The sequence below is a fragment of the Hirundo rustica genome, chromosome 7, assembly GCF_015227805.2.
Source record: "Hirundo rustica isolate bHirRus1 chromosome 7, bHirRus1.pri.v3, whole genome shotgun sequence".
NCBI classification, from domain to species: domain Eukaryota; kingdom Metazoa; phylum Chordata; class Aves; order Passeriformes; family Hirundinidae; genus Hirundo; species Hirundo rustica.
The window spans coordinates 30,285,467-30,309,697 of NC_053456.1; the positions used below are offsets into that span (position 1 = coordinate 30,285,467).

At 39.7% G+C, this 24,231-nt stretch overlaps 1 protein-coding gene across 1 annotated transcript in view; it reads left to right on the forward strand.

The window, feature by feature from the left end:
- The window catches only part of STAT4 (signal transducer and activator of transcription 4), a 39,109-nt gene extending 15,922 nt beyond the window's left edge, over positions 1–23,187 (forward strand). Inside the window, exons 5-23 of the mRNA XM_040070521.2 lie at positions 1,710–1,788; positions 3,348–3,433; positions 4,065–4,216; positions 5,372–5,530; positions 6,467–6,559; positions 7,397–7,456; positions 8,238–8,255; positions 8,336–8,429; positions 9,282–9,326; positions 11,826–11,909; positions 12,174–12,272; positions 13,487–13,622; positions 15,129–15,181; positions 15,966–16,060; positions 16,623–16,759; positions 17,209–17,400; positions 18,632–18,698; positions 19,190–19,298; positions 21,353–23,187. Of these exons, the coding sequence (XP_039926455.1) occupies positions 1,710–1,788; positions 3,348–3,433; positions 4,065–4,216; positions 5,372–5,530; positions 6,467–6,559; positions 7,397–7,456; positions 8,238–8,255; positions 8,336–8,429; positions 9,282–9,326; positions 11,826–11,909; positions 12,174–12,272; positions 13,487–13,622; positions 15,129–15,181; positions 15,966–16,060; positions 16,623–16,759; positions 17,209–17,400; positions 18,632–18,698; positions 19,190–19,298; positions 21,353–21,379 (1,785 nt within the window). The 3' untranslated portion in view covers positions 21,380–23,187. The remainder of the gene's footprint in view (positions 1–1,709; positions 1,789–3,347; positions 3,434–4,064; positions 4,217–5,371; positions 5,531–6,466; positions 6,560–7,396; positions 7,457–8,237; positions 8,256–8,335; positions 8,430–9,281; positions 9,327–11,825; positions 11,910–12,173; positions 12,273–13,486; positions 13,623–15,128; positions 15,182–15,965; positions 16,061–16,622; positions 16,760–17,208; positions 17,401–18,631; positions 18,699–19,189; positions 19,299–21,352) is intronic.
- Positions 23,188–24,231: the final 1,044 nt, after the last annotated feature.

The following is a 24,231-nucleotide window of genomic DNA, read 5'->3' on the forward strand; positions in this document are numbered from 1 at the left end:
CAAGGACATCTGCCCAGACTAATAACTCAGGACACACCTGGATCCTTGGGTGTTAGCAGCTGTCTGGGTTCAGTGTGAGAGCTCCCCATTTTAAAGCTATGCCAGTCATCCCTATGTGAGCTGCAGGCAGACACCTGAATGCAGTTAAGAGCATACCTAAAAAGTCCCTAAAAAGAAGCGAGGTTCAGAAAATGTATTTTTGCAACTTCACCTCCTTTAGCTGGGTCAGCAGTAGCTTAACCTTCACGATCTCTGAGTCATGTATCTTTGTGGAGCTGAAGGCTACGTGATGTAATTACGTGGTTTGGAGACGTGAGGGGACAAGAACACTGGGAGCTGATGGTAACCACTCTCCAGGAGTTTCTCATGCCATTGCAGGGCAGAGCGGGGCTGAGTCAAACCTGTAGCTATGTCCCAGAGACCTTGAAAGCTCAGACAATAGCTGCCCATTCAGTTCAAGGCAGGACAAGGATTCAGAGTACCCATGGCTTTTTTGCTATCCCAGCCCCACTTCCAGTTTTGCAGCAGCCTCAATGCAGAAATTATATTTGAAATACGTGTGCATATGTTGTTCAAGAGTAATGCTTCTGGTGTACTGGAAAGAGATCCTAGCAGCATTTCCTCATCAGTGTCTCCTTTCACAGAGAAGAAGGGTTAGAGAGATCAAACCCTTACAAACTAGTCTCGGAAGAATGTAATACTAGGTCTCTAATTACACATGAAGTTGTAAGATAAGAGTTGCAGAGCAGACAAAGCAGCAGCCTGTCATGCTGCTCCTTCTGCCTGTGTGGGGAAACACAGCCACCCCTGAAGGACCAGTGAAAATGAGAACATTTTCTAGATAGAAGGGTTTTTTTTTTTTTAGTAGGTAATTAAGTTGAACACAGAAATTAGCCAGCTCCTCGTGCATGTAATTTCATACTTTACACATATAATTTAGTCTCCAAAATAAAGAGTAAACCAAAATGGCTAATTGTGTGTGGGCTCATTTAGCAAACAAGTTTCTGTATTTTCACAGACACTTAATGTGCACATCTTAGGGAACTAAAAAGGATTGTTTATGAGTTGTTGGCAAAATCAAGGCTTCCTGTAAACAGCACAGAAATAGACCTTCAAAGTGCAACAGATAACTTCCTACAGTTTTATTTTCCTTCTTTTGATGAGGTTTTTTGAATTATCATTGTTTGGTTACTAGAAAATATCTTCAATATTTTTTTACAGAAAAGAAAGCTGCAAAAGTGTTTCATTTCTTTCTCCAAATTCTTAAGAGATTCTGTAAATAAATCTCTAGCCATGTGTCTGACTCCACCTTTGTTGGCTTTGCACGCCCCAATTCAATTTCCATTTAAGTAAATGCAAAATTATCCCTTTGCCCTGCTTTAAAGTTCCAAGAAGAGAGTAGCATTATTGGCTTAACAATTTCAGTTTAGCTCAGGCTAACACAATCATTCCTACTTCCCACTGTGTCATTGCACTAGTAAACAAGAAGGGATGAAGCTGAATCAACCACTGTCATCTGCAGGATAGAGAATAATATTTGACTTTCTAAACAAGTAAAATAAAACTGTAGCTATAAATGTGTATTTATTATTCAATCATACTTTTTAAAGCTTAAAGGAACAAGGGTTCCCAGAACTGTTCAGGGGTTTTCGAATGGTAAGAAAGGAAAATACCACATTATGCATTTTTTCATTTCTTTCCTGGGAAAGATGACTGACCAAGATGTGAAATACTTGGAAGACTTGCAAGAGGAATTTGACTTCAGGTATAAAACAATACAGAGCTTAGGTAAGAGTTTTTATATTATTTTTAGATTTCCTAGGAAATGGCTGATTCTGCAGCTAGACTCCAGCATTAGGGTTTTTGGGGGTTTTTTTGTGCATTACTTAAATAATATATGTAAACATAAAAATTGATCTTTGGTTTATATAAAGTAATAGACCTGGAAAATAATGACTCTTTTGGAGTTAAGACAGTAAAGAGGATCATGTTAAGACAGTAGTTATTTCCTATGGATAAACTGCCTAATGGCATGTAAAGGAATACATTTCTTAATTTCAAGGGCCTCTTTTTCAATATCCACACCTTTTACATGGCCCTCCTTTGGGAGAATGTGGAAGAGACTCTTATTTCCCAGAGTTGTGCAAAACTGATTTTTCTCGCCTCTAACTTAGCTTTCTGTTCTTTTTTGACCACAGTGGTGATAACCAGCTGGTAAGCACTCTTTGGCCGGCCTGTGGTGGTTGAGATCTGTACCTGGCAATAGTCCTTGCATGATCTCTTTCAGAAAAGAAACTGGGGTCTGCTTGTGTCTGCTCAGATATCTTTATATTATCTTCCTTTGAACGTGCAAAGATACTGGGCTTGAGACGTCCGAGTCCTTAAGCACATCAATCCTAAATGTTGAAGGCTGGATACAACCTAGCAATCAGAAGAGTTGTCACTGCTTAATGAGTTGCTGGTCATCAGGTCAATCATAATTACTCTGACCGCACAGATACCTGAAAGCTGCAAAATAAAACATGCTGACAATAAATGACTTTCAAGGACTTAAAATTTCACTGCTCTACTCCAGCACAGCCAGCTTACAGTGTGTGGGAGCAATTGCTGTGGCTGAGCTGGTGCTGGTTACTTATCTGCCTCCACTGAAGCATCTACCCTAACTCAATAGGAAGGCATCAATCCAGAGCTTAGCGGGCACACAGTTGACACCGATTTCTTTTTTGAATGTAGCATGAAAGATGCAGAAGGTCGGGGAAAGGGAGGGTGGGAAAGAGCTGCATGTGAAAGAGCATGGGGTGAGCTTGGGGACTCTTGAAACTAGTGCATGATCCAGAGAAGGACAAATGTTAGACAGAGGGGGAAATGCCCAGTGGTCAGTGCTCCTGGCTGCTGAAATTCCCCTGGCAATGAACACTTTGTTTCAAATGCCTCTCAGCCAGACATTGTAATTCACATTGAGTCCAAAGAGCTTTAGCCTAACTGCTGACACCACGTGCATATTTGTGCGTACAGATCCATCACTGATCCAAGCCAGATGTACATAATACACAGGAGTATGCACAGGGATGAGAAATTTAGAGAACTCTGGGTGTCATCTGTATGTTTTCTGCCTTTACCTGCCTCACATACACATCTACAGACAGGATCCACAAAGCCTTATGTTAAACTTTTACTAATGCTAGTCATTTCAGATGAAATATGCTATTACATAATCTGCTGATGTCCACAGTTTATCTTTTCACTAGTTCATTTCTGGTCATGGTTTTTTTTCCTCTTCTCCCCTTATAAAGAGGCACACACACCCACGCATGTATTTGTACTGATTTTTTTTTCGTCCCCTGCAGAGCAGAATGACAAAAACAGCGCCCTCATTAAACAGGAAATGTTGGCGTTGCAGGCGATGCTCAATACTTTAGACTACAAGAGAAAGGTTAGTGACAATGTTTTGTCGTTTGTGGTTAATCTGCTTTCTCCCCTTATTCCCACACCAAATACTCAAATGCGTATGTGTGCCTTTCTAAATTTTCATCTCAGAAGAGCAGACAAATTTCACAGGAGTTAAACATTTGCAAAATGTTAGGGTGGGTCTGGGTGATTTTGACTAGAAGTCAAGAAATTGGCAATTAAGTAAAAGCTCGGTCATGGATATGGTTCTGTACACCTTAAGAGTGAAGTAATTTGTTTGAGTCCACGGTGGGAAGGGGAGGCTATGATTAAATCAAGCAAACAAAACAACAGTGCATTTTATATGATGCAAAACAAAAGCAGAACTTTTTGAACTTGGTAAGCTTGCAAGCATTAAAATCTTGGAAATACTAGGCCCACAAAAAATGTAACACTCTTCTCTCCTACCCTCCCCACAAAAAAAATTACTGAAGAAGAGTTCATAGAGATTCATGATTAACGTAGAATGGGTGATGAATCCTGTTACTGAAGCAATAGGAACTAAACGTGGTTACTTTCAGAATAACTGAAGAAAAAGTATTTAGTGATTCATGATAGCTGGTGAATTTCGCAGCTGTTGCCTGTGGTCAGTTAGTGGCACCTTTCCTATTTTCCAGGAAGTGCTCAGTAAAATTGGGCGCGTGATCCATGAGATCGATATGCTGATGAGCAACATGCTGACCGAGGAGCTGCTGGACTGGAAGAGACGGCAGCAGATCGCCTGCATCGGGGGGCCCCTCCACGGGGGGCTCGATCAGCTCCAGAACTGGTAAACCTGCCCTGACCTCGCGTTTCCACTGAAAACCACAGGAAGTCTGCTGCACTTGAAATGATCATTCCTTTAGATCAGCTGCAACAGCAGCAAATTCACCAGCAGCTAAGAGAGTAAATAGCTAAAAGGTGCTAACTAAAAGCAACATTCGCTATTCAGAATTAACGCTACGGTGAACTGCTCAGCCTGACTCGTGGCAGTCACTAATTTTTGGGTTTGACAGCTCCTGCAGATACATGAGACCCTCTTGGGAGTTTTGCTTGAGTAAAAATGGTGCTGACTGTGTTTGTCATTGAAGGCAGTGGGAGTTGTGTCTAGGCAGGAGCTGGGTAGAGGCTTTATGCTTTGACTCACTCCTTCAGGCTTCACAGTGTGCAGGGATTGAATGGCAGTAGTCTCTGTGGTGGCAACTCTGAAGTGATTGCAAATAAAAAGAAAATAGCGTTATGTTTAAAAGATAGTGTACCCAGAGAATGTCAACATCATGGTTATTTACTCTCCCATCAAAGTTCTCATATGGAAAAGGTGAAATAAAAAGTAAGAAGTAAAAAATGAAGAAAATGACAAAGAAAATTTTAGGACTGAAAAAAAAAGAAGTGGTTTTTTCCTTCTTCTTTTTTTGTGTAGATGTCTTTTTTTTCACCGAAGTACTTATTTTTTCCAACAAAGTTGCTAAAAATAGCTTTAAAATGTAATTTTATACACACATACCCTATTGAACTAGCAAATTAGCAAGTGGTTTTGGATTTATTTTTCCTTACTGCTTTTACACTTCTTCAGTCTTGTTAACTTGCTCATTCTATATAAATATTATCCTCTTGAAGAGTACATTTTGCAAAACTCCTGAACTGTTGGAAATAATTAATGTTGGCACAAGACCCCTGCATGTACAACATCAGGACCGTGTATATATTTCTTCCAAACTGTCACAGACAGTGTTGCGTTGTTGTGAAAATATTTATCTTTGAAGATAAAGCAGGTGACTTGCCCAATGTATTTATATACTCCTGTAAACAAAAGATGAATGGATGTGAGTTTGGGCAAAGCTGGAAAGCACAATTCAACACAGATTTTGATTTTCCCCAAGCAAGAACTTCAGTAGCTCTTGTGTTTACAAGAAAGACTGCAAACTAATTCTTTGCCTTGCTGTAGCTTTACGCTGTTGGCAGAGAGTCTCTTTCAAGTCAGAAGGCAGCTAGAAAAGCTGGATGAACTCTTGACCAGGCTGACTTACGATGGGGACCCTATTCCTGTGCAAAGACCTCAGCTGCTGGAAAAAGTCAACTTTCTGCTCTACAACCTTTTCCGGAAGTGCGTAAGCCACTGCCAAAGTACTTTTCCTCGTATTTTACCTCAGCTGGTACAACAATGAGAACACGCTGTTAAGAAAAAGGAAATAAGTTTGAACGTCTGAGGATTTTAAGGAGCGGGTTCCTAATATAAGTATGTACAGCTGTCATCAAAACTCACAGAAACTGAAGGTTCCAGGCAGCTTCTCATGGGTAGCATTTAAGTGTTTGTCATCAAGTTCTGACTCTTAAATGAATGCCAGAAATCCCCTTATTCTAGGAGGAGTTATGTACATTCTGCTGAGAAAGGTTATGAGGTTTTGTGTTTGTGTTTGGGGTTTTTTTTTTTCTTTTCAAGTAAACGTTCCTTTTCTTTCCTCTGTCCCCCCAAGCTACGCTTCCTGCTGCCCTCCCAAGTCACCCTTCTATCAGTAGATAAAATATTAGCATCATTTCTCTTGCCTTTTGTCCAGGCTGTACTAGAGATAGGCCACAAATGAGCCTCTGGAAGCAAACAAGACTCAATTGTTTGCTCTATATATATGTATAAAAATTGAAATTATAGTTTAATTATGATAGTTTAATTTCATTGGAGACATGCTCAGTGTATTTTCATACTTTGTTCTATGGCTCTGATAAAATTTTGGAAGACTAAGACTTTTATAATCATTGTATTTTAGAACTATAGAATGTGGTGTGATTTTCAATGTATTCCAAATATCTGTTTCCTGCGGGAACAATTTAAGGGAACGTTAGACCACTGGATCATTTTGGGAACTGAGAGTTGACATGCATAGCTCCCACTTCAGCATCTGTAGAGAAATAAGTCTTTAAGAGATACCAGCCTCTTTCCCTTCCCCACCTCCCCGCCCCCTCCCCCCACCCCCCCAAAAAAATTCCCATCTGTTTGTTCGTACATATTCCTAAAAATCTATTTGTTTCACTTCTTCTCACACAGCTCCTTCGTGGTTGAAAGGCAGCCCTGCATGCCAACACACCCCCAGAGGCCAATGGTTCTCAAAACTTTAATACAGTTCACTGTTAAATTAAGGTAAGGGAAAAAAGCTGATATAAACTCCTTCATTCGTGTACGGTATTTTATCCTAGGAGAAACTCAAAAGCAAAGCAGACCAACTTGAGTTAGGGATCCATTCAACTGCAGGGAAAATTTCTGGAATGGGGATATTAAAGTCCACAGAATCTGTCACGCAGAACAAGCAGCAGTAAAGAGTAAAACACGAGGAGGAAAGGCACATTGTGGCTAAAGGCAGCACCTTCAGGGTTCTGAATGCATTGAATTCTTGTTTTAATGGCTTTACAAACTGAGTAAATAATGATCCTTATCATACAAGCCAAATCAGAATACTCAGAGCCACTACTGCACAGAGGAAAGAGAAACTGCTGCATTTTGGGGGCTCAGGTGCATCACAGACAAGTTATTTCTCTCCCAGAAGCTCCGCGCCTGACTTCCTGAAAGAGCAAAGATTGGAGAGGAACTCTCATTTCATTTCCACCTCGCAGCACAAAGTTCATGGAGGGCTGGGGGTGGGAAAAGGTACATGAAGGAAAGCACACACACATCTGTGGTGCAGTCAGAGATGATGCAAATCCATTTCCTAATTAGTACTATGGTGTCCCTCCAGCCATTCCCTCAAACACATGCTAACTTTTCCACACACTTAGGGAGAGGGTAAAGCACCTACCACTGGAACAGCCCAGCTCCTCTTTCTGAGTATTCAGCCCTGTAAATTGTGTTGTAATCCTAGATGCCTAATCTCTTTCCACATCATAATAATTTCTGATACTTTAATCTGGAGTAACCAGTCTAGTGTTTTCTGGTGAGACATTTATTCTGTTAATATTCACTCTCTCATTTTCTGTTTTCAAGGTTGCTAATTAAATTGCCAGAGCTGAACTACCAGATAAGAGTGAAAGCAACTATTGACAAGTAAGAAACTTAAAAGTGAAGATTCTCTTGCTCCCTACAGAGACAACACAGGTTTTTTCAGTGGCTACCCTGATTTTAAAACCATTTTTAAAAGGAAAAGAAAAAAAATTAAAGAAAAACCACTAGCTAAAAGATCAGAGTAACACTTCTTTTTTATGTGGGAGATTTCTTTTTTTAAAACAAAGCTGCTAAGTCTAAATGATGTTTTCAAATTGGAGGCAAGAAGTCCATTCAAGATTTGTCTTGAGACTTAGAAAAAATTCATAAGACTGATACAGCGGCATCATGTAAAAACTTGAAATTAAACTGTATTGCATTTATGGGACAGTTAGATTTGAAATATCTCTGAGCTCCCACCATGCACCATCCCCAGCCCTAGGTAGCAGCCACCTCCCTCCTTGTGCTTATCGTGCTTCTGCAAGCCCCGAAAAAACACCTTGACCACATGGACGTAGATGTTGGCCCACAACAAAGAGGGAAAACACCCAGTGAAGAGGGAGCAAGAGAGAAACCAGGGCTGTTTCTCTCAGAAGCCATCTGCCATCTGATAATAAATAGCAAGATAAAGTACACTACCTACATATGGCCAGATGCAAAAGTCTAAGTGGACAATATGAATTCCAGTTTTTCAGTTTAAAAACTGTAGTTGTAGGATCAATACAAACCAACTTTGAGTAGGCAAAATCTACCATCTCAGATATGCTTCTCAGAACAAGTTCTGTCTTACATATTTACTGATTCACAATCCATTTTTCTCTCCCCCACCCCTCTTGTCCTTTAGGAATGTTTCAACCGTAAGGTAAGACAAGAAAATACAACATTTATTAAATGTTTCCAATACAATGGCATTTGAGTACATAACTGTCGTGTCCTCCGCAGTAACCGTAGATTTGTTCTGTGTGGAACACATGTGAAAGCCATGAACATGGATGAGTCTGCAAACGGAAGCTTGTCAGTAGAATTTCGACATTTGGTAGGTTTGACACTTCTTTACTGTTGTGTACTTCTGGTAGAGAAATATAAAATGTATTACTGTCAAGGCCACACTCATTTTCCTTCTGCTTGTACAAAGATTACTCCTAGAACCCTTTTATACCATTCCACATGTCATCCATTCCATAAAATAAGTCTATGTATTTTCACAGAAATGACAAAGTGAATCCTAATTACCACCAGAAAAGGAAAGACTAAACATGCTGAAATAAAAAGCTTCACAGAAACTGAGTTTGGTTTAAAAAAAACCCCAAAACACCAAACCAACAACATCAACAAAAACCAAACCCAACACAAAGAACAAACAAACAAAAAAACCTAAACCACACCACAATTTTCTAGGGGAGATAGAACTGAACGCACAAATTCTATCGGAAATTAAGGCTTGTGATAAAGCCTTGTGAGAGACTAGAGCATGCTTGTGTAGCCTCTCTGAGAGCCCAGTGAGTCCTGCCTTCTGACTAACGCTCCCCTGCCTGTGGTATTTTTGGGGCTTAACCACAGATGCAGTGCCTCGGCATAGTTTTGCAGAAGGAGATTGAGATCAATGGTTTTTAGCGCTTTTTTTTTTTGTGGGATACACTTGGCAAGCACCCTAATTAATGCTTTGTTACATTAACCTAGCTTCCTAAAAATTCTTTAAGAATATCAAAAGGCTCCTCACTGAATAGAGTTTTCAAGGTGCAGTGTCAGATTCTTCATTAGACTTCGTTTTTATATTGCAAGTAAAATCTTACTATAACTAAGAACATCCTGGGTGTAAATTATGTTCTTTATATGTACCTCTGTCTATAGTTTCTCTGATACATAAATATTGCTTTGCTTTATACAGCAACCCAAAGAAATGAAAACAAGTGCTGGGAGCAAAGGAAATGAGGTTTGTGCATTTATTTTACATGTTCTTTTTGCTTACTCTCACAGGTATTTCATATTTGATTTTATTTAAATCAAAGAGTTGTTAGATTTTGATATATACCAAGTACAGGACCCAATTATTACGTTAGTAGAAGTATAATGAGAACTGTTTGGAACTACTCAAATTGTAATTGCATGCCTGAAGTCTGTATATTGAAAAAGTTACAATAGAAGGTAGAGAGTAATAACCCAAATGTGTGCATTCCACTCAAAGGTTACCTCTTTGGTCATTTACATTTTGAAGGAAAAAACCCAAAACAAATGAGATTTTAAAGGGGTTTTTTGTTGAAATAATTGTTTCCTACAGGAAGGTCCTTTAAATATATGTTCTGCTGGTTGGGTCCACAGCTGAAGTGAGGGTGTCATTATCTTTGCATCAAAGGGGTTTGCCGCCTCAGCTAGGACCAAAAATGTGCTTAATCGACTTATACTTGTCCCAGCCTGGTCGTAGGTTCCCCTCTCGTGGTGACTCTTTGTATAGCACAAGAGCACTAAAACCAGCATAAATGAGGGTAAAGTTGTATTAGCAAATTAAAAGGAGAAAAATTTAAATTTAAAAAAAAAAAAAAAATCAGTTATATGACAAGCCCAAATAGCTGTAGTTATGGAAGCACAAGAGTTATTTCAAGTATTCTTACAGTACAAAGCAAAAGGTGTGATCAGCATGAAGAATTTGACCAAAACCCAAAGCAGAAGATACATGTGCCCGTTTCACACACATTTCAACTCACAACCCAATGAGCAAGACTGAAACTCAAGGCTCACCTCCCAGTTACTTTGCTGCTTACAAAATCACTGACACCACAATAAGCAAATGCAAAAATGTAGGTTAAGAAATGTTAGCACTCCAGTTTTGGCAGCATTTTCCTCTCACTTCTATACATTGTGCCTTTAAAATTATATAAAGATATCATAGGGCTGTGGAGAATTAGGACAGCTGAACTGTGGCCTGGTTCACTGCTGATTTCCTCAAAGAAAGTCTTTCCTTGGTCAAGTCAGTCTGTGAAAATGGTTATTAGGAGAACAGGAGTTGGGATTTTCTTTGTTAACAGCAACTATAATGATGTCAAAACTTGGTTTGTTATAGGACATTCAGTATGCTAAAAGTGTAGTTACATATAACTGGCCTCCTTTAAAAAAAAAGAAAAAAAAAAAAAGTGGAAGTTCTCTATTTTAGATTTGTCCTTACATGCAGATGTACCTTTTTGTCTAGATGATTTTTCCATGAGAAAAGTTTGCTTCTGCAAAGTCATAATGGGGAAAGAAGGGTTATTTCACCAACCCTTTTCAGCTTTGTGTCAGAAAGGAAAGTCAAGCTGGATTGATTCAACCTGTATTAAAATTTTTGAGCTCCTTTGATGGATGAGTATTTCCCATAAAAGCCTTCAGGTCTAAGCTGGATTTTCCCTTTGCAAGGTAGATTTATTATTCAGATGCCTAAGGATCTCCTGTGGTCCCAGTTTCTCATTTATTCAGTATCTTTTATTGCAGTGGCCTGTATATCTCCTAGAGGAGGTGCTCCATGGCAAGACTAAGGCCACAAGGTCCTCTGCCAAGAAATACTTTTGTTTTACATTGATTGAAAGCAGGTATTCCAGTCAGGGAAAGTATTTTGATTTGCAATTTTGTTTTTTTTTTTTTTTTTTTTTTTAAAAGTCTGACAAAACAAATGCAGGGAGGGAAAGACCAACAACAAAGAAAACTGGAGAAGAACAAATATATTTTTATACTTTGAGTTCTGGGGATGGAAATGTATTTCATGAGATCTGTTTCCTAAGGAGCAGAGATTTGGATCTTTACAGAGCTATGCTGGTTTGTAATCAAAACAAACGCTTATACTACAAACTTTAATCAGTGATGACAAACAGATTTTAATTTTTTTTCCATCCAAGAAAAGCTTGGGGTTTTAATACCAGATTTGCTTTGGATTAATGATTTAGGCCTCTAGTCTTTCAACTGGTACCCAAAACAAACCAGGATGAAGACCTATTTGTCACTAAAGCTGTGGCTATTTGCTTTGTTTCTAGTTTGTTTCTCCTTGAAGTTGAACATCCCCGTTCAAAGTCGAATTGTCAATCAGTAAGAAAACTTTAGGACAGGAAAGTTGGAGACAACCTTTCTCAGACACTCAAAATTATCTGTTAACTTCTTGTGTGCAAATCTGTTTTTAAAAGTCCCATTAAAAAAAAAAAAAGAAAAAAAAAAAATGAAAGTATAGAAGTACTGCTTTAACAATGTTAAAGGGTTCTTTTAGATTCATCAGAAAAACACCAGACTTCTGGACTAATTTAATGTAAGAGTTAAACAACTAAATTGTTTCCTTCACTTCCTTCTTTTCCTGTTCTGCTTATATATTTGATATGAGTTTTCTTTCCAAGTGTAACGTCAGCAGCTGGATCACTAAAACAGTGTTAAATGCCAACTGTACACTCACAGCTTTATAAACTCCTTATTCCCTCAGGGCCCACACATGGTGACCGAGGAACTGCACTCCATCAGCTTTGAAACACAGGTCTGCCTCTATGGATTGACCATAAATTTGGAAGTGAGTATTCGGAACAAGATTATCTGGGGCAGGAGAAAAAGGCATTTCCCAGCAGTTTATAGAAGTACAACTGTGTTGGGCCACACCACAGGTCTGCCTACCCTCGGTGAGGGCCTCAGCAGTAACCACAAGCAGACACAAGGTTTCCAGAGCTTCTGGAAAAGAAATCTATGCTTTGGGAAGAAGGAAAGGCTAAAAAACCAAAGCACAGCACTAATACTTTCCTCAGGAGCATTTACACGCGGCATTCATTCTCTCCACCAGACCAGCTCTTTGCCCGTGGTGATGATTTCCAACGTCAGCCAACTGCCCAACGCGTGGGCCTCTATTATTTGGTACAATCTGTCAACCAACGATCCTCAGGTAGGTCCTTGGTATGCAAATACCAACTGCCTGCATTTCTACATTTCTGTTATTTGGCTACTGAACATATTGGGTATAAAAAAGATGTATTTCCCTCTTGAACTGGCCTTATTTTTGTCACGTACACTGTTATCAAAGTCACACTTTACTGTTATTCTCTTTCTTTCCCCGCCCAGATAGAAAACCACATGCACCCTTCTTTTTGTAGCCTAAAGTAGTAGTTCTTGAGCTAAGGAAAGGTGACAGGCCTTCTCCACAACTTCTCTAACTTGTCTAGTTTTAATTTATGTTTCTTGGGTGTGGCTGACTAAAACTAGACCTGTTAGAAAATAATTCTACCAGCACAACTCCAAGTCATGAAAGCAGGCATATAGGTGAATCTGTAACGTACTCAAGTGCTGCTTTCCCCCCTGGATTTTATAGGAACTTGTGCTTTCTGTGGAGAAGATTATCAATGTTAAGTGGCAACTTCTAGTGGCTCTAACCCTGAGAAAAGGCAGAATCCTTCTTTCTAAGGCTCCAGCTGTCTCAGCACATATTTCAGATTCAGTCAGTGTTACTGTATTTGCAGACTGTGGAATAGTGCTGTCAATGGCTCTCGGGCTTTCAGCTGGGGATTAGTGCAGTCACACAGATGCTCAGAGGAGGGAAAGGATCAGGCAGTCTACCATGGTGGCAGGCCAGCTGGACTGCATTATCACTCTCTGATACTCCGAAGTTTTTGCAGTCCTCAGTATGTCCATTGTGTGTACAATTTAAAAAAAAATAATTAAATACTAAGATAAGCCAAATGATTCAACAGCACATCACCAGATCACTATGTAATAGTTTAAAGTTTCCATGCACTAGTGCACTAAACCTTAAAATATAGTGATAATATATGGTTTTTTTTTTTTTTTTTACAGGATTTAAGCATATTTTCACAGTCTTTACACAGGACACTACCAGAGGCATAGCAAAGTATTTTAGCATCCAAGATGCACACAGAGACTCTAGCTCTCTCTAGGAGTCTCACCCTACAACCCTACTTGGGCACCCCAGTGGACCTTGCTGGGTGCCTGCAGGTAGGAGGGCCCACACACGTTTGCCTCAGTGCTTCCCCACACACAGATCCCTTTCAACACTTTCAGATTCTGCTCAAGCACTTGCAGCCTCCTACAGCCTGATATGTATTTTATTATTGCTATCTAAACAAAGTATTCATTCTGTTGCAGAACTTGTCTTTCTTCAACAACCCCCCTGCTGCCACTTTAAGCCAGCTCTTAGAAGTACTGAGCTGGCAATTTTCATCATATGTTGGTCGTGGACTCAATTCTGAACAGCTCAACATGCTGGCAGAGAAGCTTACGGGTACGTGTGTAGAAATATACAGACTTTATTTGCTTTAGGGTTCTTGTATTTGGTAGCTACAGGTAGGGGCTTTAAGCACATGTTGTGGTTTAGAACCAGCTGGCAACTAAGCCCCACACAGCCAGCCACACCCCCAGAGTGAGATGGGGAGAGAACTGTAAGGGTAAAGTGAAAAAACTCATGAGTCAAGACAAAGACAGCTTAACAGGTAAAGCAAAAGCTACATGTGCACACCAGACAAACAAGGAATTCATTCACTACCTCCCATCTGCAGGCAATTGTTCTGCCTGGAAATCATGGCTGGATTCATCATACAAAGAAGTTACTTGGGAAAACAGATGCCATCGCCCCAAACATCCCCTCCTTCCTCCTTCTTACCCCTAAGTTTACATGCTGAGCATGCCACCATATGGTGCAGACTATCCCTTTGGCCAGTTAGGATCAGCTGTCCCCGCTGTGTCCTCTCCCAGCTTCTCAGTACTCCCAGCCCCTTTGCTCATGGGGTGGGTTGAGAGGCAGAGAATCCTTCACTCTGTGTAAGCCCTGCTAGGCAAGAACTAGGACATGCCTGTATTATCAACACTGTTTTCAGCACAAATCCAAAACACACTGGCTACTGTGAAGAAAATTAACTACCCCAGCCAAAACCAGGACGGCATGACCTCCACTTCCAGAGCTGATGTCAAAAATGTCACAATGACATTTTTTTTCTCTAAAGAAAAGCAGACGTCAGCTTATTCTTATCACAAAGGAATTCAACTTTCAAACTTCCAGGCTCCTCAACTGAAGGAAGAGGGCATCAAAGTCACACTGAACTGTGATGTTGTTTTGCTTCCTTACCAATTATCTCGTATATCTGAAATCAAAAGGAAGTGTTTTTGCTTGCTTATGAGGTTTGGTTTGGGGTTTGTTTCATTTTAAGTACTTGTCCTTGTGGGTCTGTTCATTTCTGGGACCTCACCAGAGAAGCTTCATTGGTGTCAGCACAGGAGAGGCCCTGTAACTTCAGCAAGATGTACTATTGACTACTTTGAGACACAAGTGTGCTCCAGAAGAGAGAGGCCCTGGGGAAAGCTGAAAAGTAACATTTAGGCTAAAAACTGAAGCTGAGCACGTACTGTTGCAAACACCAAGTCACGGGCTACTTTAAGCAAAAATATCCAAAGTTATTATCACCTGCTTCAAAAGAATACAGAAAACCAGATCTACAGTCCCTTAGCATGCCTCTATCCCTCCCTCCCCAAGTCTAGATGTACTGTTCTTCTCCCTCACCCGCCCACCCAACCATACGGATATCAAGAAATATCTATTTCATAACTTCAGAATAATACATGCATCATGGGGGGGGGGGGGTGTTGTTGTTGTGTTGTTGGTTTTTTGTTTGGTTTGATTTTTTTGGTTTTTGTGGGGGTTTTTGTTTGTGTTTTGTTTTGGGGGGGGTTGTTGTTGTTGTTGTTTGGTTTTTGTTTTAATTTTATTTTTTATATTTTTCTTTTTTTCTTTTAGGACAGCAAGTCAGTTACAATGATTATCAACTGTCCTGGGCAAAGTTCTGCAAGGTATTGTTCCAAAAGTAAAACTAAACTCTTACTTCTCATAACACCCACAGCCATGCCTATCTCTGTTTCTCTGATGCTGCTGATAAGATTCCCACTTGCCATATGTGGGACTTTCCCCTCAGCACAATCACATCCCTTGTAAAAATATAACTAGGAAAAGAACACTTCCAGAAGCATAAAGCTGGGATTAGGGACCTACTGAGCTATTGTGCTACAGATATCAGAAACTGCCATTACAGTGTGCCTTATATATTTCTGTCAATTGAAAGTCTTACCAAAGCATGCAATACATTTTTCATGAAGCATAAGTAAGATTTTTCGTATGTTTAGTCTTGACCTAAATTATTTCAAGACAGTCAATATATGCAATAACTTTGATGAGGAACAGGGAATGCATTGATAAAGAAGGGTAAGCTTGTTTAATTCATATTAACTACATTATTTAAAAACATACAGAACTTTGGAAGGAAGTTCAGCTTTCTCATCTTCTTTTCACTCAAAATATAAATTTATAACTAGGAAGAAACCACAAATGGGATTTTTATTCTCCTTGAAAAATGAGGTGCTTCCAACACATATCTTAAAAATCAGTTGGTTTTGTCAGGTTGAAAGAGAGATGTTACTCAAAACCACAGCTCAAATTGTCATTCTCACTTGAGCAAAGTAACTTATTCTTAAGAAACTGAGAAGAAACTGTCATGTGAACGTTGGGTAACATCACTCTCATGTTTCTCTCATGTGTGTTGGTTTTGTTTTGTTTTTGTGGTTGTTTTCTAACTCTTAGGAGCATTTGCCTGGGAAGTCTTTTACCTTTTGGGTTTGGCTTGAAGCAATCCTGGACTTGATTAAAAAACATATTCTTCCCCTTTGGATTGATGGGTGAGCAACAAGGGAACTGTTGTATATTGGTCTCTCTCCACATTTTCTCTGTCCTTTACTCATCTCAGTTTTAGCTGTGCAGAAGACTATTTGCAATGAGTTTAACACTTCTGTCTCCCTTCTCCCATTCATAACTTGGAAATTGCTGCCAAAGGGGAACAACGTGGGATCTCTTAGAAATGCAGGTTTAGATCTGCCCTTCAGTTCTGTCTATGCAATCGAGTACTGGGATAAATTTCACCAGGCTTCATAGTACTTTGAGCTCAACGCCATACTCCACGTGTAAATCACACAAAGCTGTGGTCATAGTGCCCAAGCCTTATAAAGCTTTGTAACCAGGTTTTGAACACCTGGATAAAGTCTGGCCAGATCAAGGCCAGGCTGGATAGCTTTGAGCAACCTGGTCTCGTGAAAGATGCCCCTGTCCACACCAGGGGGTTTGGAACTAGGTGAACTTTAAAGTCCCTTCCAACCCAGGCTCTTCTATGATTCTACACATGGCACAGATTGAAGTCTGTATTTTTTTCCAAAAGTAAACCCATGATTTCCTCTTATACCTCAGGTACGTAATGGGATTTGTAAGCAAAGAAAAGGAACGAATTCTGCTGAAAGACAAGACACCAGGAACATTTTTATTAAGGTTTAGTGAGAGCAATCTGGGTGGAATTACCTTTACTTGGGTGGATCAGCTAGAAAATGGTAAGTTAAAAAAAAAAAACAAAACAAAAAAACCAAAAAAAAAAAAAACAAAAAACCAAGCCAACAACTAAACCAAAACCAACCCAAACTCTGCAATATACTTGCAATACAGGAGTCAAGTTTTGTTTGGTTTGAAAGTAAAATTCACATACATCATGTCATGGTGTGGTTTTGGACAAGATACAAGTATCATAATTTCTCAAACACAAACCAAAACTCTGACATTCTACCTCTGAGCTCTTTATATCAACAAAGCTCTCCATGAGGTGTACCTGCTAACTGCGGGCTTTAGATGTGTTTCCAAATATGCACAAGTTAAATATTGAAAGACACTAACATAGGTAAGAACAGGTAAAGCCTATGCAAGTGTAAACCTCAAAAGAAAGGCAAAAACGTGTTCCAGCTGCAGTTGATCCTCTACAGGTTATGGTGCCTTTGTGTTTTTGCAGGAGATGTAACATTTCATTCGGTGGAACCCTATAACAAAGGCCGCTTAGCTGCCCTGCCTTTTGCCGACATACTGCGCGATTACAAAGTTATCATGGCAGACAACGTTCCTGAAAACCCCCTGAAGTACCTGTATCCAGATATCCCCAAAGATAAGGCCTTTGGCAAACACTACAGCTGTCAGCCAAACGAAGGTTAGGCTCCACTTTTGTGTTTACCCTTTCTGCACAGCAGCTGCAAAGTCAAGAGGCAATTTCAGGAATGTGGGGAGAGGAGGGAGAGAACAGATTAACATGCCTCCTTTAATAGTCATCTTCAAGAGAATTGTTTTAACATGTGCCTGTGTGTCTGTCATTTAGACAGCTTCATTTTTCAAATACATCCCTGCTCTTAGAGGTTACAGTAGAGGTGATGACAATATTTAAAAGAAGCTAAGAAACTGATTTTTTTTTTTTTTTTTTCCTGACTGATGCATCACAAAATTCAGTGCTTGGGTCTTCAAAGGAGAGGAAACTGGAAAGCAATCCTGCTTATTGGCTTCATAGTTGTGTTACACTGTAGCATGCTGTCTCTTTAATTTCAAGAAAACTCAGTATTTCCCAAACAGCTTGGAAGCCCTATTTGGTTTCATTTTGTGCAATAGAACCCTGAAACAAAGGCTGTTTATCTGCACCACTTTTTCCCAATATACTGCACAATTACAAAGTTATTATGGCAGACAATATTCCTGAAACCCCCTGGCAGCTGCACTGGAAAATGCAAAAAGTGCTAAACAAGGATGGTTCCAAATATGTTCAGGCCCACGTTCTCTTTTGTCCAAGTTATAAGTCAGCTCATTTTTAGGTCAAATTCATTCTTGCTTAAAGAAAGCCCTGAATACCTTAATTCTTTTAACAGATAAAACATGTTCTTCTAGACTTTTGGTATCAAAGGTTACAATTCCATTTGAACTCAAATTCCTACATGAGTCAAAAGTATTTGGAGGCTGCAGTATTTTTCTCCCTCTTCATTTTAACTCTGTGGACTTTGCCTAATGCTTCAATCCTCTAAAATCTTACATATATTCTTAATTTCATGCAAAAGAGATTGCTGAAGCTGTATCTGTAGAGACAGAGCTCCAAGCATTTGCAGAACTGAAATCTGCAGGCTCAGAGTACAAAACTTAAAGAATTGTATATTTGCTTTGCAGGCCTAATGAAATCTCTTTCATCAGTTGTGGTATTATATTGTGATTCATATCAAGGGAGCACAGGCAATTCTGTGACTAAGACCTGAACTCAAGGGCTAATCTCAGGAATTCCCCTCCCTTTTATGGCTATTTATTTATGCAGGGACTTTTCAATTGATTTTTGTCTGCAAATAATCAATTTCAAATAGATAATAAAATTACTAGACGATATTTAATTTCTCTACTATTTATTCTAGTCTCAAAGCCCTCAGATGGAGGAGGGAAAGGTTATGTTCCTTCTGTATTTATCCCAGTCTCCAAAATGTAAGTATCCTCACAGGTGTGTTACTTTTCAACTGTTATTTTATTTAATTTACATCCCATTTCAGAATTTCCCCTGCCTCCTTTCCCCAAACTATTTGAAAACAGTTTGGCAAGGACTGCTAATGACAAGAAAGGGAAGTAAAGGACTTCACCCGTACAGTGCTTTTTCCATTCGTGGGGTAAACCGTTTGTAAAAATTGAATGTTGATTTTATGGTACTCTGATCGACCTACCTTTCCCTGTCTCTTTTTTTTATTCCTCCAGTAGCTGATATTAGGGCCAAGGAAAGAGAGGACAAGCCTGACTCTACCTCTTACATTTTTAAGTGCATACCAGGTTGTTGGCATGAGCTTACACGGCCACCAGCAAGCCTGAGTACAGGGTTAACAAACTTAAACATTCACCATACTCCACTGATATGCATAAAGTTAGGGGGATTTAAGTTTTTTCTAAGCTAATTTTTGTATATTTTTGTTTGCTTTCCTTTTTAGCTTAAATGACTCTACAGAACCTCATTCTCCATCAGATCTTCTTCCAATGTCTCCAAGTGTTTATGCTGTGCTGAGAGAACACCTGAGTCCCACAGCCATTGAAACTGCTGTAAGTTGTAAACTTTTCCCGTCATAAGTAAATATTAGGCAAACAGGATACAGCACAGATGCTGATTAATAAAAGGCTGCTTGTCCGACTATGAAAGAAGTTGGACATCACTTGCTGCATTATTCTGAAACAATGGTGCAGATATTTCCCATTCTAAATGGTGCAGGATACTGCAAGCATCTTGAAAGCACTGAGATTGCCTGACGTGCTGGCCAATGAATCATAAATGTCAGAACACAAAGATCCCAGAGTTCTTGCACAAACAAAGGCTTTACACTGACAAACACATGTCACTTATGCTAATTCTCTGGACAGCGCAAAGGCCTGGGCTTGGTCAGGGGAGCTGCCCAAGGAACATAATAATTTGCAATCCAGCAAACTTGCACAAGTTTTTCACGCTGCACGATTTTACATGGGGTTTCAAAGTGCAAAATTAAAAGTCAACTAAAACAATTTCAGCAAAGAAAAGTACTATTAACTTAGTATACAGAAAGATTAGGAAAATACTCTACAAATATCCTATTTTAAAAAAAATCCTCTTTTCCTTATTGACTAGAAATGACGTTCTGAATCATCATGGCTCGGAGTCCTTAGAGCAATGGTGTATAGCCAGTGGGGATTTGTCCAGCAGACTATTCTCAGGAAACACAACAGTGGTTTGGCTCTAGCAGCTTTAGAAGAAAATCTCCTTTTTTAATACTAGCCCTTAACTTTCTGTATGTTCAATGATTTATGATCTTAAAATGGTTATGTATTTAAAAGCCTGCCAACTCCCCTGCCTCTCTGTAAACACTTCTCCTTCCCCACAAACGGAACAAAACTAAACCAGAATCCTGATTGTCAGTGATTAGAAGTCCAGTTAAACTTTATATACAAATAGATGAATTCTTTATTACAACTTGAAGATCCACTCAAGAGCAAAATAACCTTTTTTATTCTTCACTTTTTCCTCTGTGACAAACTAGTTCTTTAGCTGAAAACTAAATAACCAGCCTGAATTAAAATTCTGCGTTAAAACCTACCCCACCCAATCCAAGACATGTCCCCACTTATTTCCATTTTGGTTTACAACACATGGAAATGGTTCTGACCTCCTCAACTGCACTTATGAACTATGCACCCATTTGCTTTCCTGAAGTTTCATCAGAGTAAAGAATAGTTGGATTCACTTTCATTTAACATCAGTCTCCAAACATTTTTGGTTTGTTTTTGCACGCACAGTAAATCTCAAACCAGCTCAAAATAAGCTGTGACCACGGCCATTGTTCAGGGTGATAATATCACCAAAAGAATGTGCCTGGTAGCAAACTGCAGGTGTTAAATACAGTTTAAAGGTACCAAGATGAGTACTTCAGTGCTCCTAGATGGTAAGTGATTATTTCTGTAAGCTCTTACTAGAAATCTTTTTGAGTCCCGCTAGAAATTGCATGAGAAAAATGAAGATTTTTAAAGAATTCCTTCCTTCCCTTTTTCATTCAATTTACCTTGCTAAATGGAAATGAGGAAAATATGGAAGTTTCTTCTTTATCAAAATTCTCACAACAATCTACCCTGCTGAAGAGATGGCTTAGTACAGCAAGCAATCTGCACTGTTAAAGCAATACTTCTACTCCATGAAGTGCCAATAGAAAAGTATTGTATGAGAGATGGAAAACAAGAGTGAAATCTGTAGCAGGACAAAATATCCTACAACTTAGTAACTCAGTCTTAGCAAGACATACTTTCTGCAGTCCTGCTGAATTCCCTTCTGTCCCCCCCAGTCCAGCTTCCCTTACCCATCAAAAAACCAATATGTATCCACAGGCTGCAAGAAGCACAGAAGTTCATATAGAAATAAATACCATGCTTATTCTCATCACAACAATGTCTTCTAAAGAGCATTCCTCGATTTTATAAATAACTGGAAACAGGATTGTCAGATCCTTATCAGTTTGTATGACATTGTCAAAGTGACTCTGCAGTTACCTTGAGCCAGAGAAGGTTTCAGCTGCAGTTTCGTTTGAATGAACAGCTCTGAGTGCCATGAGACTAATCTTTTCCTTTTTTTCTTCTAGCTGAGTTCTCCTTACTCAACTGACTGAAGTGCACATACTGGAAGAATTAGTAATCGTGTGAACAACGGATGGGTTAAAGAAGTCATGATTTCTTTTTCCTGTCACCTCTGCAAGTCAGCTTTTCCTGGAAACCATTATGTTATTCTTGGGTCTCTTCCTTATCAATAGCATATAAACAAGGAATTTTCTCCCTAGGGATTCAAACGGCCTTTTGCAAGTCAGATTTGCTGTTGTCACCGAGAAAAAAACACATCCTTTCTGGCTTGGGAGTCATTTGACTTCAGTGGGGTCCCAGCAGAGATAAATTTTACTTGCTAATTTAACTAATTTCCATAGAATTGCTGTAAATATGAGAGCATAAAGAACAAAATGTTTTGCTTCTGAACACAGCATATAAAGATAACTAAAGATATTAATGTGTTTGGAGAAATTAGGATTTATTATGTTAAATACTTTCTGCTTAATCATAATCTTGTACACCACTGATTTAGATACTGTATCAAAGCAGAGATTCTTGTTCCCCTCACTCTGAATGTTCCAGAGGTGTCTGGGGTTTGCTGTTCTCCAAAGGTGAATTGCCTTCAGCATAGATTTTCATCTGACACCACAGCAGAAGTTGTGAAAGGCAGGTAGGCAAGGCTGGGGAGAGAAGGGAGTTCCAGAAAGGAAGCAGACATAAAACTTGTGGTGTTAAAAAGGCTGTCTCCATTTCACCACTGGAAGAGAGAGTCAGTAAAACTTCCCCCTCTCACAAAATAGTTGCAGAAGTAAATCTGTTTGGGCAGAAAGCACTCAGATACTCCAGCAAGTACTGTCAGAGAGTCTACAAATAAAAAGTCCCAATCTGATACACTTTGGATGCTAACTGGTCAATGCCAACAGGGAAGCAGTTTTAAAAAGCAGTTACTGAAGAGCTGCAGCATTTGCTGACCACGTGGAAACTTGTGCTGCATGTAATAACATGCTTCTCACAGGCTCATTTAATAAGCAGGACAACTAGTTTTTGTAAAAACGGTAAATTGCCCTCTTTAAATACTTTTTTTTTTCCTTTCAGGCATGTTTACTGCTGAGTTCGGGTCGTTTGGTTTTGTTGTTTTGGTTTTATTTCCCCCAGCGTTATCCCTAAAATCTCTGTTAATAGAATAATAAACTCCAAGGCCATTATTTCACAAATGCAGCTCGATCAAGATGCAAGTCAAGATGGTTAATGCATGCAAAGTTCTTAAAACACAAACCCTTGAACATTTGCACCTAATTGCTTTCTCAAGCAGGTAAAAATGAGACTTCTGCTATGAAAACATAACCTCCTTGAATCAGTAAGACATGGATTTTACTTTCATTTCTCCTTTCATCCGTGCTATTTACAGTAGTTGAAAGCAAGTGAGCGGAAACAAAGTAATGAGATATTTTTGTGATACGTAGAAGTAGATTTCAAAGAAAGAAACACATCTCTGTTCATTACACTGAGTGATTCAAAGCAAGCTGCACATAAGTTCAGCAAGCATCACGAATAAAATAAAAAACAGTATGAGCAATTCTGTATATAGCTTGGTAATATCTGTAACTTATATAACCAGAATGAATAAAATCAGATTTTGGCTTCAAGTTACATACCCGGACCTCTGGATTTTTTTCAAGGCACAGCAAAAACAATCTTGCTGCCTTTTGGTTGGCCTTAAACTGAGCTACAAACAGTAACACAGACTTCTAAAGCAGGAAACATGATCTCCCCTCACATCAGCTATTGCATGCCTTTTCATTCCAACCTCTTCTCACAATCCTAATACAAACAAAATGGGGGATACCTTTTATTTTTGACCACCTAAAGTTCATGAGAAGTACTGTAAGAAAAGATCAGACATGGCATGAGAAACAGTCTCCTTTTTTGTTCTTCCCTGCTCTCCATGCAAGGCAACCCCTCAAGACTCTCAAGTATTAACTTCAGCCCAATATAACTGGTGTTTCTGAACAGCATCATGGATCAGGTTTTGGCATGACAGTTCCTGCTATTGCTTCAGAACAGATTTTTGCAGAGGGTAGGCTTAATGTTTTGTTGAAAAGATGTGCCTTGAGCTCATTTCACTGCTTTAAAGGAACATTGAAGGAACCTGTAGGATGAATATATACAGCCCAAACCTCCTTCTGTTAAAAAAGTGAGGATTTTGTCCTTATGCCACAATGAGTAAGAACACAGCTCTCTGGTGAAACGACGGTGTGGAGGAAAAACACAAAAAAGGGGGGGGGGGGGGGGAGGGGGCAGATACTACCAGAAAGAAACCGAACATCTGCTTTTAAGTACTTCCAATAACTCTGCTTTTGCTGTGTTTTGCAACAGAAAAGCAAAAAAATTTTTGATTGTTCTGTGCCATGGCTTAGTGCATCACTGTAACGATCCTAATTAAAAACCATAAAAACTGTCAGTTACTTTGTTCCACAGCTTTTATTCATAGCTATGGTTATAGATCTACTATTCCCTCGTATTTCATGCCACTAAGTTTACCAAACAGACCTCCTATTTCTTTCTTTCATAGAGTACGATCTGCCTCCTCCATCTGCGGACGGAGGGGGCTGAGAGTACCCTGGAGACCCGCAGCCAAGCCTGGGCTTTAATATCCCGGTCTTGATCTGCTTCAAACACCAGACAAAACCCAAAAGGGCTATGCTGGATCAAGAGACAGCGACAGCGGCCCCGGAAGCGGGAAGGGACCTGCATTCATGGGTGCCTAGGTCGGCAAAGCGGGCCGCAGTGCCGAACCAGCAGCCGCACCCGCCGCGCAGCCCGGCCCGGCCCGGCCCCCCCCCACTGCCCTCAGGGCCCCGCGCTAGTTTCACTTTCGCCTCCCGGCCCCGCCGCCTTTCCCAGAAGTCACGTGACGCGG